This window comes from Pezoporus occidentalis, unplaced genomic scaffold (assembly GCF_034315485.1).
Source record: "Pezoporus occidentalis ecotype Australia unplaced genomic scaffold, CSIRO_AGI_Poc_V1 ctg481, whole genome shotgun sequence".
Classification (NCBI taxonomy): domain Eukaryota; kingdom Metazoa; phylum Chordata; class Aves; order Psittaciformes; family Psittacidae; genus Pezoporus; species Pezoporus occidentalis.
In genome coordinates this window covers 1-16,784 of record NW_026915815.1, presented here as the reverse complement: position 1 = coordinate 16,784, position 16,784 = coordinate 1, and the positions used below count along the sequence as shown (strand labels likewise).

General features: G+C 61.0%; 2 protein-coding genes across 11 annotated transcripts in view; both read right to left on the bottom strand.

The window, feature by feature from the left end:
• DNMT1 (DNA methyltransferase 1) overlaps positions 1-14,457 on the bottom strand; it is a 43,720-nt gene extending 29,263 nt beyond the window's left edge. For 4 of the 10 annotated variants that reach the window (XM_062636562.1, XM_062636564.1, XM_062636563.1 and 1 more), the window contains exons 1-14: positions 14,332-14,457; positions 10,421-10,463; positions 9,984-10,271; positions 9,654-9,906; positions 8,033-8,105; positions 7,808-7,886; positions 7,692-7,732; positions 6,277-6,328; positions 6,086-6,169; positions 5,886-5,995; positions 5,681-5,799; positions 2,544-2,636; positions 1,989-2,140; positions 1,700-1,887 (exon numbers count right to left, since the gene is read on the bottom strand). In XM_062636562.1, the coding sequence (XP_062492546.1) occupies positions 1,700-1,887; positions 1,989-2,140; positions 2,544-2,636; positions 5,681-5,799; positions 5,886-5,995; positions 6,086-6,169; positions 6,277-6,328; positions 7,692-7,732; positions 7,808-7,886; positions 8,033-8,105; positions 9,654-9,906; positions 9,984-10,271; positions 10,421-10,463; positions 14,332-14,390 (1,634 nt within the window). In that variant the 5' untranslated portion in view covers positions 14,391-14,457. Of the gene's footprint in view, positions 1-1,699; positions 1,888-1,988; positions 2,141-2,543; positions 2,637-5,680; positions 5,800-5,885; positions 5,996-6,085; positions 6,170-6,276; positions 6,329-7,691; positions 7,733-7,807; positions 7,887-8,032; positions 8,106-9,653; positions 9,907-9,983; positions 10,272-10,420; positions 10,464-10,923; positions 11,028-14,331 lie in introns of those variants that run through there. The other 6 variants (XM_062636567.1, XM_062636568.1, XM_062636572.1 and 3 more) reach the window with 4 other exon arrangements.
• Positions 14,458-16,266: 1,809 nt separating this feature from the next.
• On the bottom strand, positions 16,267-16,779 carry S1PR2 (sphingosine-1-phosphate receptor 2; the record flags this gene model as incomplete). Its single annotated transcript, XM_062636574.1, has 1 exon — positions 16,267-16,779. A coding segment is annotated over one exon (513 nt), but the record flags the coding sequence as incomplete, so codon positions are not given.
• Between the last annotated feature and the right edge of the window lie 5 nt (positions 16,780-16,784).

Genomic DNA, 16,784 nt, shown 5'->3' with positions numbered 1-16,784 from the left:
ACTGATCCCATCACTGATCCCATTACTGATCCCATTGCTGATCCCAGTGACCCCATTACTGACCCCATCACTGACCCCATCACTGACCCCATCACTGACCCCATCACTGACCCCATCACTGACCCCATCACTGACCCCATTACTGACCCCATCACTGACCCCATCACTGATCCCATCACTGACCCCATCACTGACCCCATTACTGATCCCATTGATCCCATCACTGACCCCATCACTGATCCCATTACTGACCCCATTGCTGATCCCAGTGACCCCATTACTGATCCCATCACTGACCCCATCACTGATCCCATCACTGACCCCATTACTGACCCCATCACTGACCCCATCACTGATCCCATCACTGATCCCATTACTGACCCCATCACTGACCCCATCACTGACCCCATCACTGACCCCATCACTGACCCCATCACTGACCCCATTACTGACCCCATTGCTGATCCCATCGCTGATCCCATCGCTGATCCCATCGCTGACCCCATCACTGACCCCATCACTGATCCCATTACTGACCCCATCACTGACCCCATCACTGACCCCATTACTGACCCCATTACTGACCCCATCACTGACCCCATCACTGACCCCATTACTGATCCCATCGCTGATCCCATCGCTGATCCCATCACTGATCCCATCACTGACCCCATCACTGACCCCATTACTGACCCCATTACTGATCCCATTACTGACCCCATTGCTGATCCCATTACTGACCCCATCACTGACCCCATTACTGATCCCATCACTGACCCCATCACTGACCCCATCACTGACCCCATCACTGACCCCATTACTGACCCCATCACTGACCCCATTACTGATCCCATTGCTGATCCCATTGCTGATCCCAGTGACCCCATTACTGACCCCATCACTGACCCCATTGCTGATCCCATTGCTGATCCCAGTGACCCCATCACTGACCCCATCACTGACCCCATCACTGATCCCATTGCTGATCCCAGTGACCCCATCACTGACCCCATCACTGACCCCATTGCTGATCCCATTGCTGATCCCAGTGACCCCATCACTGACCCCATCACTGATCCCATTGCTGACCCCATCACTGACCCCATTGCTGATCCCATTGCTGATCCCAGTGACCCCATCACTGACCCCATCACTGACCCCATTACTGATCCCATCACTGACCCCATCACTGACCCCATCACTGACCCCATCACTGATCCCATTACTGACCCCATTACTGACCCTATTACTGACCCCATCACTGACCCCATCACTGACCCCATCACTGACCCCATTACTGACCCCATCACTGACCTCATTACTGATCCCATCGCTGACCCCATTGCTGATCCCATTGATCCCATTACTGACCCCATCGCTGACCCCATCGCTGACCCCATCACTGACCCCATCACTGATCCCATCACTGACCCCATTACTGACCCCATCACTGACCCCATCACTGACCCCATCGCTGACCCCATCGCTGACCCCATCGCTGATCCCATTGCTGATCCCATTGCTGATCCCAGTGACCCCATCACTGACCCCATCACTGATCCCATTACTGATCCCATTGATCCCATCACTGACCCCATTACTGATCCCAGTGACCCCATCACTGACCCCATCACTGACCCCATCACTGACCCCATCGCTCCCAGCCCCTAACGGGCAGCAGCGGGGCCCCGGGGCTCACCTCTTGCCCAGCGTGACCCCAGCCAGCTTGATGAGGTCCCGCATGCAGGGCGTGATGAGCACGGGGGGCTCGTCGCTGTCGCCGGCCTCGTCGTAGCTCTCCACTTGCTCCACCACGAACTGAGCATGGCGCAGGAGCGAGTCCTCTGTGAAGCGGTTGAAGTTGAGCCCCGCGGGGGGAACGGTGGTCTGTGAGGAGTGGGATTTGGGGGGGGGGGGTTACAAAATACACCCCAAAAACAGCCCCGCATCCCCACCACCACCAACGGGAACCTCAACGCGGCGCTCACCTCGATCTTGTTGAGCAAGTCCTCGTAGGCGACGTCGCGGTTGTTCTGCAGGAACTCCACCACGATCTTGCTCATGTAGATCTTCTCCTGCATGAGGGCGAAGGTGGGCGCGTACTCCTCGCTGGGTTCCATCAGGATGTAATCCGCGAAGGCTGTGGGGCGAGCGATCCCGTGGATGTGGGGAGGAACAAAACACCTCCCGCATCCAGGAACGTCCCACCTGGGGGGAGCCATGGGGCACCGAGATGCTCCCCCACAAGCCAAGGGCTGCTTTTCCCTTGTCCCCATCACCTCCATTGATGGAAGCAGGGGAGATGCCACCAAAAGGGTGAAGGGGAAAAAGGTTTTGAACCCCCCCCCAAAAAGACCTTCCTCATCCCCATCCTGGCCCCAAAGCCTGGGGGGGGGAAGCCCCATTGGAGCCAGGCTCGGTGTGGTCCTACCCCCCACCCCGCCACGTCCTCGCTGGTGATGGCAAAGCCCATGGAGCCCCATATGGATCCTATGGGATGCGTGGATGGGGATGGGAGCCCCAAGGCATCGATGCTGCCCCACCTGTGGTGAAGCCGATCAAGGCCTTCTCCCCCCCATCGAAGCCCGTGATCCACCAGGCGTTTATGGGCCCCAGCTTCTTGGCTCTCACCCCACCTGGAAGCAGGAGAACACGCGGTTCCCAATCCAATCCCTCCAAGACCAAGGATGCAGGGCCCATTCCCATTGCAGGGGCCATTCCCATTGCAGGGTCCCATTCCCATTGCAGGGCCCATTCCCATTGCAGGGTCCCATTCCCATTCCAAGGGCCCATTCCCGTCACAGGGTCCCATTCCCATTGCAGGGTCCCATTCCCATTGCAGGGTCCCATTCCCATTGCAGGGTCCCACTCCCATTGCAGGGCCCATTCCCATTGCAGGGTCCCATTCCCATTGCAGGGTCCCACTCCCATTGCAGGGCCCATTCCCATTGCAGGGCCCATTCCCGTCACAGGGTCCCATTCCCATTGCAGGGTCCCATTCCCATTCTAAGGGCCCATTCCCGTCACAGGGTCCCATTCCCATTGCAGGGTCCCATTCCCATTGCAGGGTCCCACTCCCATTGCAGGGCCCATTCCCGTCACAGGGTCCCATTCCCATTGCAGGGCCCATTCCCATTCCAGGGTCCCATTCCCATTGCAGGGGCCCATTCCCATTGCAGGGTCCCACTCCCATTGCAGGGTCCCATTCCCATTCCAAGGGCCCATTCCCGTCACAGGGTCCCATTCCCATTGCAGGGGCCCATTCCCATTGCAGGGCCCATTCCCATTGCAGGGCCCATTCCCATTCCAGGGTCCCATTCCCATTGCAGGGTCCCATTCCCATTGCAGGGCCCATTCCCGTCACAGGGTCCCATACCCATTGCAGGGTCCCATTCCCATTCCAGGGTCCCATTCCCATTGCAGGGTCCCATTCCCATTGCAGGGTCCCACTCCCATTGCAGGGCCCATTCCCATTGCAGGGTCCCATTCCCATTCCAAGGGCCCATTCCCGTCACAGGGTCCCATTCCCATTGCAGGGTCCCATTCCCATTGCAGGGCCCATTCCCATTGCAGGGTCCCATTCCCATTGCAGGGTCCCATTCCCATTCCAGGGTCCCATTCCCATTGCAGGGTCCCATACCCATTGCAGGGTCCCATTCCTATTCCAGGGTCCCATTCCCATTGCAGGGTCCCATTCCCATTGCAGGGTCCCACTCCCATTGCAGGGCCCATTCCCATTGCAGGGTCCCATTCCCATTGCAGGGTCCCATTCCCATTGCAGGGCCCATTCCCATTGCAGGGTCCCATTCCCATTGCAGGGTCCCACTCCCATTGCAGGGCCCATTCCCATTGCAGGGCCCATTCCCATTGCAGGGTCCCATTCCCATTCCAAGGGCCCATTCCCGTCACAGGCTCCCATTCCCATTGCAGGGTCCCACTCCCATTGCAGGGCCCATTCCCATTGCAGGTCCCATTCCCATTCCAGGTCCTATTCCCATTCCAAGGTCCCATTCTCATCCCAAGCTCCCATTCCCATTCCAGAGCCCATTCCCATTCCAGGTCCATTCCCATTCCAAGGTCCCATTCCCATTCCAGGTCCATTCCCATTCCAAGGTCCCATTCCAAGGTCCCATTCTCATCCCAAGGTCCCATTCCCATTGCAGGTCCATTCCCATTCCAAGGTCCCATTCCCATTCCAAGGTCCCATTCTCATCCCAAGCTCCCATTCCCATTCCAGAGCCCATTCCCATTCCAGGTCCATTCCCATTCCAAGGTCCCATTCTCATCCCAAGGTCCCATTCCCATTCCAAGGTCCCATTCTCATCCCAAGCTCCCATTCCCATTCCAGAGCCCATTCCCATTCCAAGGTCCCATTCTCATCCCAAGGTCCCATTCCCATTCCAAGGTCCCATTCTCATCCCAAGCTCCCATTCCCATTCCAGAGCCCATTCCCATTCCAGGTCCCATTCCCATTCCAAGGTCCCATTCTCATCCCAAGCTCCCATTCCCATTCCAGAGCCCATTCCCATTGCAGGTCCCATTCCCATTCCAAGGTCCCATTCCCATTCCAGGTCCATTTCCATTCCAAGGTCCCATTCTCATCCCAAGCTCCCACTCCCATTCCAGAGCCCATTCCCATTCCAGGTCCCATTCCCATTCCAAGGTCCCATTCTCATCCCAAGCTCCCATTCCCATTCCAGAGCCCATTCCCATTCCAGGTCCCATTCCCATTCCAAGGTCCCATTCTCATCCCAAGCTCCCATTCCCATTCCAGGTCCATTCCCATTCCAAGGTCCCATTCCCATTCCAAGTTCCCATTCTCATCCCAAGCTCCCATTCCCATTCCAGAGCCCATTTCCATTCCAGGTCCCATTCCCATCCCAAGGTCCCATTCTCATCCCAAGCTCCCATTCCCATTCCAGAGCCCATTCCCATTCCAGGTCCATTCCCATCCCAAGGTCCCATTCTCATCCCAAGCTCCCACTCCCATTCCAGAGCCCATTCCCATTCCAGGTCCCATTCCCATTCCAAGGTCCCATTCTCATCCCAAGCTCCCACTCCCATTCCAGAGCCCATTCCCATTCCAGGTCCCATTCTCATTCCAAGGTCCCATTCTCATCCCAAGGTCCCATTCCCATTCCAGAGCCCATTTCCATTCCAGGTCCCATTCCCATTCCAAGGTCCCATTCTCATCCCAAGCTCCCATTCCCATTCCAGAGCCCATTCCCATTCTAGGTCCATTCCCATTCCAAGGTCCCATTCTCATCCCAAGCTCCCATTCCCATTCCAGAGCCCATTTCCATTCCAGGTCCCATTCCCATTCCAAGGTCCCATTCCCATTCCAGGTCCATTTCCATTCCAAGGTCCCATTCCCATTCCAAGCTCCCATTCCCATTCCAAGGTCCCATTCTCATTCCAAGCTCCCATTCCCATTCCAGGTCCATTCCCATTCCAAGGTCCCATTTCCATTCCAAGGTCCCATTCTCATTCCAAGCTCCTATTCCCATTCCAGAACCCATTCCAGGGCCCATTCTCATTCCAAGTCCCATTCCCATTCCAGATCCATTCCCATTCCAAGGTCCCATTCCAGGTCCCATTCCCATTCCAAGGTCCCACTCCCATTCCAGGTCCCATTCCCATTCCCATTCCCATTCCCATTCCCTCTCCCCGCCCCGCTCACCATCCAAGCAGGGGTTATCATCATAGATGGGCTTCACGGCCCCGCTGAAGTAGAGCTCGATGTTCCTCTCGATGAGGCCGGTGTCGAAGGGGCACAAGTGGCCCCTCTTGTCATAGACACTGCCCAGGGAGGGAAACAACGCCTTGATCCCATGGGATCCGCGACCCCAAAGGGCTGGGATCCCCCCGTGCCCCACGGATCCCACCTGAAGGAGGTGACCTTGTGCTGCGGGAGGTCCTCGTAGCTCTCAAACCCGTCCTCGTTGGCGTCAAAGAGGGACAAGCGCTCGTCCGTCAGCATCTCCGGCTCCTCCAGCTGGAGCGGGGCGAGAGGAAGAGGAGGAGGAGGAAGTCAACGCATCCCGGCGCTGCCCACGCCCGCCCCCAGGAGCCTCCCATCCCTTACGGCATCGTCGGGATCCCCTTGGAAGAACTTGAGGTCGGGATCGTCCAGGTACTGCCGGCAGTCGAGGCACTTGGGGGGGGTGCTCTGCAAGAGGGTCGGGAAGAGGCCAAGGATGCGGCGTGAGGCCGGGATGCAGGGATGCAGGGATGCAGGGGATGCAGGGATGCAGGGATGCAGGGGAAGGGGCTCACTTTAGCAGGAGGTGGGGTCTTCACCAGGGCCAGGTCCTCCCTTGCTTCCAAACTGGCAGTGGAAAAAGGGAACACAACGGGATGAGGAGCCGGAGCGGTGCCGATGGGTACCAATGGGTGTCAATGGGTACCAATGGGTGCCGATGGGTACCAATGGGTGTCAATGGGTGCCAGTGGGTGCCAATGGGTACCAATAAATTTCAGTGGGTGCCAATGAGTACCAATGGGTGCCGATAGGTACCAACGGGTGTCAATGGGTACCAATGGGTGCCAATGGGTGCCAATGGATGTCATTGGGTGCCGATGGGTACCAATGGGTGTCAATGGGTACCAATGGGTGCCAATGAGTGCCAATGGATGTCAATGGGTGCCAATGGGTACCAATGGGTGTCAATGGGTGCCAGCGGGTGCCAATGGGTACCAATAAATGTCAGTGGGTGCCAATGGGTACCAATGGGTGCCGATGGGTACCAATGGGTGTCAATGGGTACCAGTGGGTGCCAATGGGTACCAATGGGTGTCAGTGGGTGCCAATGGGTACCAATGGGTGCCAATGGGTGCCAGTGGGTGCCAATGGGTACCAAATAAATGTCAGTGGGTGCCAATGGGTACCAATGGGTGCCGATGGGTACCAATGGGTGTCAATGGGTACCAGTGGGTGCCAATGGGTACCAATGGGTGTCAATGGGTACCAATGGGTGCCAATGGGTACCAGTGGGTGCCAATGGATGTCAATGGGTGCCGATGGGTACCAATGGGTGTCGATGGGTACCAATGGGTGCCAATGGGTACCAATGGGTGTCAATGGGTACCAATGGCCCCCAATGGGTACCAGTGGGTGTCAATGGGTACCAATGGGTGTCAATGGGGCTCAATGGGGTCAATGGGAGTCAATGGGGCTCAGTGGGGTCAATGGGTACCAATGGGTGTCAATGGGTACCAGTGGGTGCCAGTGGGTGCCAATGGGTGCCAGTGGGTGCCAATGGATGTCAATGGGCGCCAATGGGTTCCAATGGATACCAATGGATGTCAATGGGTGCCAATGGGTACCAATGGATGCCAATGGGTGCCAATGGGCACCAATGGATGCCAATGGGTGCCAATGGGTTCCAATGCGTACCAACGGGTGCCAACAGGTACCAATAGGTACCAATGGATGTCAATGGGTGCCAATAGGTACCAATGGGTGCCAGTGGGCACCAATGGATGCCAATGGGCACCAATGGATGCCAATGGGTACCAATGGGTGCCAATGGGTACCGATGGGTTCCAATGCGTACCAACGGGTGCCAATAGGTACCAATAGGTACCAATGGATGCCAATGGGTGCCAGTGGGCACCAATGGATGCCAATGGGTACCAATGAGTGCCAATGGGTACCAATGGGTACCCAGGGACATCCCCATCCTCCTCACCCCTCTTTGGTCTCCATGCGCATCCTCTTCTCCTCCTGGTCCTGCAGAGAGAAGCAAAGGGGAGTGAAGGGGAGCCCGGAGGTGCTGAGCGGGGCCCAGCACCACCCGGCCCTCACCTTCTCCTCCTGCTCCTCTTCCTCCTTCTCCACGCTCATCGCTTCCCCGTTGACCTCCTCCGATTTCCGCTTGGTGGACCTGGAGGGAGGCAGGCGCCGGCAATGGGATGAGCCCCAGGCGCATCCCTACGGAGGTCGGGATCGACCCCATTGGGTCCCAGGGAGGAAGAAGAGGGTGAAGGCGCTGATGGAGGTGAAGGCCCCCAACCCTGCTCCCACACTCACCCCTTGGAGAACAGGCTCAGGAGGCTCAGCTGCCGCCCAGAGCTCCGGGTGACCCGGGAGCTGGCGGGAGACTCTGTTGGGAATACAGCACGGAATCACATCGGCAATGGGGGCCTCCTGCCCTTCCCTTTGCATCCCTCTCCCAGCATCCCATCACCATGAGGCTCCCCAACCCTTCCGTTGGCGCCCTGCATCCTTGCGCGCATCCCTGCGCTCCCGCATCCCAATGCTTCATCCTTGACCTCCCGCATCCCTGTGTGCATCCCTGTGCTCCCACATCCCTGCCTGCATCCTTGTGATCCCACATCCCTGCCCGCATCCTTGACCTCCTGCATCCCTGCCCGCGTCCTCGTGCTCCCGCATCCCTGCCTGCATCCTTGACCTCCCGCATCCCTGCCTGCATCCTTGACCTCCCGCATCCCTGCCCTCATCCCAGTGCTCCTGCATCCGTGCCCGCATCCTTGCGCTCCCGCATACCCGCGCGCTCCTGCATCCCGGCCTGCATCCTTGAGCTCCTGCATCCCTGCCCGCATCCTCACACTCCTGCATCACTGCATGCATCCTTGAGCTCCTGCATCCCCACATGCATCCCCATGCTCCCGCATCCCTGCCCTCATCCCTGCGCTCCTGCCTCTCTTCCTGCATCCTCACACTCCCGCATCCCTGCGTGCATCCTTGAGCTCCTGCATCCCCACGCTCCCACATCCCTGCCCTCATCCCTGCGCTCCTGCATCCCTTCCTGCATCCTCACACTCCCGCATCACTGCATGCATCCCCACGCTCCCGCATCCCTGCCCTCATCCCTGCACTCCTGCATCCCTTCCTGCATCCTCACACTCCCGCATCACTGCATGCATCCCCACGCTCCCACATCCCTGCCCTCATCCCTGTGCTCCTGCATCCCTTCCTGCATCCTCACACTCCCGCATCCCTGCATGCATCCTCGTGCTACTGCATCCCTGACCTCATCCCTGCGCTCCTGCATCCCTTCCCGCATCCTCACACTCCCGCATCACTGCATGCGTCCCCACACTCCCGCATCCCTGCCCTCATCCCTGCGCTCCTGCCTCTCTTCCTGCATCCTCACACTCCCGCATCACTGCATGCATCCCCACGATCCCGCATCCCTGCCCTCATCCCTGTGCTCCTGCATCCCTTCCTGCATCCTCACACTCCCGCATCCCTGCACGCATCCTTGTGCTACTGCATCCCTGCCCTCATCCCTGCGCTCCAGCATCCCTTCCTGCATCCTCACACTCCCGCATCACTGCATGCATCCCCACGCTCCCGCATCCCTGCCCTCATCCCTGCACTCCAGCATCCCTTCCTGCATCCTCACACTCCCGCATCACTGCATGCATCCCCACGCTCCCGCATCCCTGCCCTCATCCCTGCACTCCAGCATCCCTTCCTGCATCCTCACACTCCCGCATCACTGCATGCATCCCCACGCTCCCGCATCCCTGCCCTCATCCCTGCGCTCCTGCATCCCTGCCTGCATCCTCACACTCCCGCATCCCTGCCCTCATCCCTGCACTCCTGCATCCCTTCCCGCATCCTTGAGCTCCCGCATCCCCTCGCTCCCTCCTCGTCCCGCCGGGACAAAGCCGGAAAACCCAACTCTTGCTCTCGCCGTTGGACCGGCTCCTCCGGGCCTTGCGCGGCCGCGCCGCAGCCGATGAGGAAGAGGAGGCGTTGGCGGCGGCGGCGGCGCCTTCCTCCATCTCCATGGCGCTGTCGTCCTCGCCATCGCCGCCCGCTCGCTCCGAGTCCTCGTCGCTACCGGAGCCGCCGATGCCGGCGCATCCGTTGGTGCCGTTCTCGGCCGCGAGCTCCTGGTGCAGCAGCGCCTTCACCTTGGCCAGGTACCGCTCCTGCAAGGGGCAGAGCCACGGCTGCAGCCGGCCGCCGGCGCTCAGCGGCCCCGCGGCGCCGCGGCACCGAACCCCACCTCGGAGAGCTCCTCGCGCCGCAGTTTGGCCTCCAGCTCGCTCAGCTCCCGTTGCGCCTCGGCCTGCAGGAAGCCATGGATGAGGCTCAGCTTCTCCCGGACGTTCTCCTGCGGGCACGGAGGGGACGGGATGGGGCCGGCGGCCGAAGCAAAGCAAAGGGGGGGGGGCCCCAGCGCCGCTGGCTCCGAAAGCGGGCGCCGCTCACCCGGCTCACGGGGACCCATCCTGCCAGGAGCCCACGGTGGAGTCCGCACGCCGAGGGCCAGCGCCGACACCGGGTCCGGGAGCTGGGCCAGCAAGGGAGACACGGGGAGGGGGGGAGGCTCACCCGGCCAACCCCCCCCCCCCCCCCCCCACCCCCCCACCCCGGAGCCGCATCCCGCTGGAGCATCCCGAACCCGGACGCTGGTACCCGCCGCGCTCCGGCAGCGCTCACCTGCTCGCTCAGCGCATCCTCATCCCGCTCCAGGTCCTGCAGCCTGCGAGGGGACACAGAGGGGTTCGGCACACGCCCAAACGTGGAGCCGGGAATGGCGCCGGGGACGAACAGGGAATAACGGGGGGGGGGGGAGTTGGGAATGGGTGATGCTGCTTGGGACCCCCCCCCATACAGTGACAAACGCCATGGGGGACAAGGCACGTGTCGCTATGGGCGCACAGAGAGGAGGGCCCCATAGGGCCCCATGAGCCAAAGCAATGCCCTAAAGGGCCGCTTCCCTCCGGCTCCTTTGGCTTCCTGCTCCCACACCAACGGGAAGGAAAAGGGGGGTCCCCACCAGCCAAAAAGCAGGAAGGCGACATCCCCATCCCATCCCCATCCCATTCCCACCCCGTCCCCATCCCATTCCCATCCCGTCCCCATCCCATTCCCGTCCCATCCCCATCCCATTCCCATCCCCATCCCCATCCCCATCCCATCCCACTCCCACCCCGCGGCACCTGGGCTTGAGGACGGCCATGGAACGCCAAGGGGAGGTCGGGATGCGCCGCGCAGCCGCCGCACCGGGGAACGGCAGCCGGGGAGCGTGGGGCCCCCCCCCCTTCCCTTCCCTTTTTCCCTTCCTTTCCCTTCCCTTCCCTTCCCGCCGGCCGGGGGATGCCGGGAGCCGAGCGGAAGGGACAATGGCCGGGACCGCGGCGCAGGAAGCGCCAACCCCTTCCCTGTGCCGATGGGAGCCGGGGATCCCTCCGGAGCCGGGATGGGGACGGCGCAACCCCGATCCCAAGGGAACGCTTCCGCTTCCCGCAGCCGAGAAGGGATTCCTGCCCCACACCACTCCCCCCCCCACACACCCCATGGCAGCGTATGGGAAGTTGGGGTTCCCCTTTGGGGCCCCCCCCCCCAACGCGCCCCGGATGCACGTGGGGACAAAGCCGGGGCCCCAGCGCCACGTGGGGCCTGGTCATAGGGCAGGGGGCTCCCCCCCCCAACCCCATATTGGGGGTCAGGGATGAGCCAGGGGGGAGGACCCAAGGTTGAGGTTGGGGGGTGATGAGGGGGTCAGGGCAGGGCTCTATGGGGGTACCAATGCACTGCAATGGTGGGGTCAATGCAGTGCAATGGGATCTGTGAAGGGCAATACTGGGGGTACCAATGCAGTGCAATGGGGAGGTTCCATGCACTGCAATAGGGTCAGTGCAGTGCCCTATAGGGGGTACCAATGCACTGCAATGGTGGGGTCAATGCAGTGCAATGGGATCAGTGCAGGGCAATATTGGGGGTACCAATGCAGTTCAATGGGAGGGTTACATACACTGCAATAGGATCAGTGCAGTGCCCTATAGGGGGTACCAATGCACTGCAATGGGGTTGTCAATGCAGTGCAATGGGATCAGTGCAGTGCCTTATAGGGGGTACCAATGCAGTGCAATGGGGGGGTTCCATGCACTGCAATAGGGTCAGTGCAGTGCCCTATAGGGGGTACCAATGCACTGCAATGGAGGTGTCAATGCAGTGCAATGGGATCAGTGAAGGGCTCTACGGGGGGTACCAATGCAGTGCAATGGGGGGGTTCCATGCACTGCAATAGGATCAGTGCAGTGCCCTATAGGGGGGTAGCAATGCACTGCAATGGGGGTGTCAATGCAGTGCAATGGGATCAGTGAAGGGCTCTACAGGGGGTACAAATGCAGTGCAATGGGGGGGTTCCATGCACTGCAATAGGGTCAGCGCAGTGCCCTATGGAGGGTAGCAATGCACTGCAATGGGGGTGTCAATGCAGTGCAATGGGATCAGTGAAGGGCTCTAGAGGGGGGTACCAATGCAGTACAGTGGGAGGGCTCCATGCACTGCAATAGGGTCAGTGCAGTGCCCTATGGGGGGGTAGCAATGCACTGCAATGGTGGGGTCAACGCAGTGCAATAGGATCAGTGCAGGGCAAAATTGGGGGTACAAATGCAGTGCAATGGGGGGGTTCCATGCACTGCAATAGGGTCAGCGCAGTGCCCTATAGGGGGTACCAATGCACTGCAAAGGGGATGTCAATGCAGTGCAATGGGATCAGTGAAGGGCTCTAAGGGGGTACCAATGCAGTGCAATGGGAGAGTTCCATGCACTGCAATAGGATCAGTGCAGTGCCCTATGGAGGGTAGCAATGCACTGCAATGGGGGGGGTCAATGCACTGCAATAGGGTCAGTGGAGTGCCCTATGGGGGCACCAATGCACTGCAATGAGGATGTCAATGCACTGCAATAGGGCCAGTGCAGGGTGCCCTATCAACTGGTGCACTGCAATGGGGGTGTCAATGCAGTGCAATGGGATCAGTGAAGGGCTCTGCAGGGGGGGTGCATGCAGTGCATGGGGGGTTCCATGCACTGCAATGGGACCAGTGCAGTGCCCTATGGGGGGTACCAATGCAGTGAAATGGGGGTGACAATGCACAATGGGGTGCAATGGGGTCAATGCACTGCAGGGCCTGCATGCAATGGGGGTGCCCTATGGGCGGTACCAATGCACTGCACTGCAATGGGGGTGTCAATGCACTGCAACGGGGTCAGTGCAGGGCTGTATTGGGGGGTATCAATGCACTGCAATGGGGGTGTCAATGCATGCAATAGGGTCAGTGCAGGGCTGTATTGGGGGGTACCAGTGCACTGCAATGGGGGTGCCAATGCATGCAATAGGGTCAGTGCACTGCTGTATTGGGACGTACCAATGCAGTGGTGGGAAGTATCAACGCACTGCAACAGAGTCAGTGCAGTATCATAACAGGAGGGTTCCATGCACTGCAATGGGGGGGTTCATGCACTGCAATGGGGTAAGCGCAGGGCCCTATGGGCGGTACCAATGCACTGCAATGGGGGTGTCCATGCACTGCAATGGGGTGAGCGCAGTGCCCTATGGGCGGTACCAATGCACTGCAATGGGGGGGTTCAATTCACTGCAATGGGGTGAGCGCAGTGCCCTATGGGCGGTACCAATGCACTGCAATGGGGGGGTTCCTGCACTGCAACGGGGTCAGCACAGTGCCCTATGGGCGGTACCAATGCACTGCAATGGGGGGGTTCCTGCACTGCAACGGGGTCAGCGCAGTGCCCTATGGGCGGTACCAATGCACTGCAATGGGGGGGTTCCTGCACTGCACCGGGGTCAGCACAGTGCCCTATGGGCGGTACCAATGCACTGCAATGGGGGGGTTCCTGCACTCACCATCAGTGCAGTGCCCTATGGGCGGTACCAATGCACTGCAATGGGGGGGTTCCATGCACTGCAAGGGGGTCTGCGCAGTGCCCTATGGGCGGTACCAATGCACTGCAATGGGGGGGTTCCTGCACTCACCATCAGTGCAGTGCCCTATGGGCGGTACCAATGCACTGCAATGGGGGGGTTCCTGCACTCACCATCAGTGCAGTGCCCTATGGGCGGTACCAATGCACTGCAATGGGGGGGTTCCTGCACTCACCATCAGTGCAGTGCCCTATGGGCGGTACCAATGCACTGCAATGGGGGGGTTCCTGCACTGCAACGGGGTCAGCGCAGTGCCCTATGGGCGGTACCAATGCACTGCAATGGGGGGGTTCCTGCACTGCAATGGGGTCAGCGCAGTGCCCTATGGGCGGTACCAATGCACTGCAATGGGGGGGTTCCTGCACTCACCATCAGCGCAGTGCCCTATGGGCGGTACCAATGCACTGCAATGGGGGGGTTCCTGCACTCACCATCAGTGCAGTGCCCTATGGGGGGTACCAATGCACTGCAATGGGGGGGGGTTCCTGCACTCACCATCAGTGCAGTGCCCTATGGGCGGTACCAATGCACTGCAATGGGGGGGTTCCTGCACTCACCATCAGTGCAGTGCCCTATGGGCGGTACCAATGCACTGCAATGGGGGGGTTCCTGCACTCACCGTCGGCGCAGCTCCGCGGGCAGCGGGGCCGGGGGCAGCGTCGCGGCCCGGGCCGGCATCGGGGCGGCGGCGGCGGCGGGAGCGGGCGGCGGGTTCGCGGGAAAACAGCGACGGGGGCGGGGCGGAGCCGGGCGAGACCATGGAGTTGGCGGGAAAGGGGGGGGGGGGAAGAGACCATTCCGCGCGGGAAAGGGGGGGGATGTGGGGGAAATGGGGGACGCGCACACACACACAACCCCCCCCCCCGCCCCCCCCCCCAAGCACAGAGGGGATGGGGGGGGGCCGGGGTCGGTACCGGAGCTCAGCAGGGATCAAACCACTGCGGGGATGGGGGGGGGCATGGGATGTACCATTGGAGAGGGGGGGAAAGGGGGGGCACGGGGCAGGGCGCTGAGGGAATGAGGGGGTAACACGGGTCCTATCGGAGCGGGTGTTGGGCTGAACCATTGAGGGGATGGGGGGGTGGGCTGGGCCACTGGGATGAAGGGGGGGAATGAGATGTACCACTACGGGGAAAGGGGGGGGAATGGGCTGTACCACTGTTGAGGGATTGATGGGATGGGCTGTACCACTGTTGGATGCAGGGAATGGGCTGTACCACTACGGGAAAAGGGGGGTGGAATGGGCTGTACCACTGTTGGGATGCAGGGAATGGGCTGTACCACTGTTGGGGGATGGATGGGATGGGGTGCACCACTATGGGAATGGGGGGGGGGAATGGGCTGTACCACTGTTGGGATGCAGGGAATGGGCTGTACCAATGTTGGGGGATGGATGGGATGGGGTGTACCACTATGGGAATGGGAAGGGAATGGGCTGTACCGCTGTTGGGGTGCAGGGAATGGGCTGTACCACTATGGGAAAGGGGGGGTGGAATGGGCTGTACCACCGCTGGGGGATGGATGGGATGGGCTGTACCACTACAGGGAAGGGGGGGGGGGGAACGAGCTGTACCCTTGCGGGGTTGTACCACAGGACCCAGCCCTCCCCCGGACGCGCTGTTCCATAGCACCAATTGGGGGGGGGGGGGCGCCCCCCACCGGTTGGGACCCCGCCGTGGGGCAGCAGAGCCCCTTGGGGCTCCTTCAGGCCCCGCCACCCCTCGCACCCCCCTATGGCCGCCCCAGCCCCTCATTGCGGCGTCCAGCGCCAGCCAAGGGCGCTTCCATCCCCATCCCGACGGGGTCCCCGTGCCCGGCCCCACGGAGCCAAAGGGGATGGGGAAGCACCGGAGATCCCCCCCCCCCCCCCCCCCCCCGGGGGGGTCACTGCGAGGGCACAGACGGGGGGAGGGGGGACCCGTCCCGACGGGGACGGAAAGGAAGCGAAACATCCCCCCCCCTCCCCCCCCCCCGCTTCCGCTGCACCCCCGCGGGGGAGGAACAAAGAGAAGGGGGGGGGGAGGGGAATTCCCGCTCCCAAAAACCCCGGAAATTCCCCCAAAACTGCGCCCCACGGGGGGGCGGGAGGGGGATCCGCATCCATGGGGGGTGATGGGCGCTGGAAGGAGCAGGATGCAGATGGAAAAACGCCGCTTTAATACAACCCTTTGGGGGGGCACAGGGGGGAAAAGGGGGTTTGGGATGGGGATGGGGGGGGGGGATATGGGGTGACCCCAGCGGACCGGCCGCGATCCCCCCCCTCTTTCTATGTGCCAGCACATGGGAAGAGCATGGAGCAGGGTCCATGGAGGGGGGGGGACAATACACAGGGATGGGGATTGGGGGACACCACCCCCCCCCAGCGCTGGGAGCAGCCAATGGGGAAGCAGATTTGCCCATCGGTGCTGTGGGCCCCGTTGGACCGAGCGGCATTCCCGAGGGATCAAGGTGCAATGGTTCCATCCATCCGTACCTAAGGATAACCCCCCCCTCCCATCATCATCCTCATCATCATCATCGTACCGCGGCAACCCCAATCGGGGCGCCGGTGCCCTTAGACCGAGGTGGTGCAGTCACGGGTGATGGGCGCCGTGGGGCAGGGGTGGTCGGGGCTGCAGCGGTCCAGGGATGCGGAGGAGCGGGCGCAGCGTCGTCGTCGTCGCCGATCGCCGCAGCACAGCAGGCGCAGGAGCTCGCGGCGCATGTCCTTGCTGCGCAGCGTGTAGATGACGGGGTTGGCGGCGGAGTTGAGCGTGGCGAAGGCGAAGAAGTAATGGGCTTTGTAGAGCACGCGGCAACGCTGCGCCGCGCAGGCGGCGTCCACCAAGAGGATGACGAAGGCCGGGAGCCAGCAGACGACGAAGGCGCCCAAGACGATGGTGACGGTCTTGAGCAGGGCCAAGGTCTGCGCGGCGGCGATGTCGGCGTGGCTGGAACGCGCCACGCAGTAGATGCGGCCGTAGAGGCCGGCGATGGCGGCGAGGATGAGGGTGAAGATGGTGATGACGAAGAGGAGGTAGCGTTTGGAGTAGAGGGGCAGCACGGAGGAGCAGTCGCGCAGGTCGCTCAAGC